The following is a 1,182-nucleotide window of genomic DNA, read 5'->3' on the forward strand; positions in this document are numbered from 1 at the left end:
GGCGATCTCCTCGGCCACCCAGGCGGGGATGTCGGGAATGGCCACTTGGATGATGTATTTCAGGAACAGGGCGAAGTGCTGGGGAGGGGAGATGGGGTGGGGGGGATGGACATAGGGCTGGCTGAGCATCCCCAGCCCTGTGGGACCCCTCCTGAAATGCACCCACAAGGGATGGGGCGATGGATGGATGGATGGATGGATGGATGGATGGATGGATGGATGGATGGATGGATGGAGAGACTCTACAATAACACCCCAGGGGGCTTCTGGGGGGGGAGGGGGTCTGCAGGAGCCTTTGGATGAGCCAAGACACCACCAGGAGCCCCTACAACAGCAGAAGGTGATGGGGTGGGGGGTGCCAGTGCCCTACCTCCAGCACCACCACGGAGATGATGGCTCCCTCGGGGCTGAGCCAGGGGAAGAGGCGCTGGAGCTGCCCACACTGGGCGATCAGGTAGCAGTTGACCACGATGGCCAGGACTCCCATGGCCTCCATCACCTTCTGCAAGAGCAACGGGGCTGGGGACGAGCCCGTAGGCAGCTGGGACCCCTACCAGCCCCTCTGCCAGCCCCCAGCCCACCTGCCACTGCCCGATGCTCTCCACCCGCTGGCCGAAGGGTCTCTGCAGCCCCGTGCACAGCTTGAAGGCGTCGCTGCGGATCTCGATGACGTTGTTCACCAGGGCACACATGGCGGCCAGGGGGAAGGCAGAGGAGAACAGCACCACGTACCCAAACTGGATGAACATCTCCTGGTAGTCCTGGAACGTGTCCTAAGGAGGAAGAAGAGAAGGAAGAGTGCGTTGCAATGGGGCTGGGAGGGGGTAACAGGGCACCCCACCAGCCTTGTGTGTGTGTCCCCCATCGGGGCTGCTCACCTCGTACTTCTTCATGCAGCTCTCCACCTCCGCCTGGGTCAGCTGTGTGGAGTAGTCCTCCTCCGGCGGGTCGATCCACGATGCCCGGTTGCGTTTCCTCCCTTCCTCCTCCCCCTCCTCCTCCTCCTCCCGGGAACCTTCCCCTCCGCCTTGACGGGGCTACCGGCCGCGCCTTCGGCCTCCTCCTCATCCTCGCACAGCTCGAAGACGGCGGCGGGATCCATGCCCTTCTCCACCATGGTGGGGCTGCCCTCCTCCAGGAAGCTCTCGTCCTCGGGGCCGCCGGGCTCCCCGCCGCGCCGCT

General features: G+C 64.5%; 1 protein-coding gene across 1 annotated transcript in view; it reads right to left on the reverse strand.

The window, feature by feature from the left end:
- The window catches only part of ANO8 (anoctamin 8), a gene marked incomplete at its 5' end in the record, with an annotated part of 12,752 nt that overhangs the window by 7,927 nt on the left and 3,643 nt on the right, over nucleotides 1–1,182 (reverse strand). Inside the window, 5 exon segments of the mRNA XM_010002288.1 lie at nucleotides 4–78; nucleotides 371–502; nucleotides 582–773; nucleotides 879–991; nucleotides 994–1,180. Of these exon segments, the coding sequence (XP_010000590.1) occupies nucleotides 4–78; nucleotides 371–502; nucleotides 582–773; nucleotides 879–991; nucleotides 994–1,180 (699 nt within the window).

Source organism: Chaetura pelagica, unplaced genomic scaffold (assembly GCF_000747805.2).
Source record: "Chaetura pelagica isolate M959 unplaced genomic scaffold, ChaPel_1.0 scaffold1607, whole genome shotgun sequence".
Lineage (NCBI taxonomy): Eukaryota > Metazoa > Chordata > Aves > Apodiformes > Apodidae > Chaetura > Chaetura pelagica.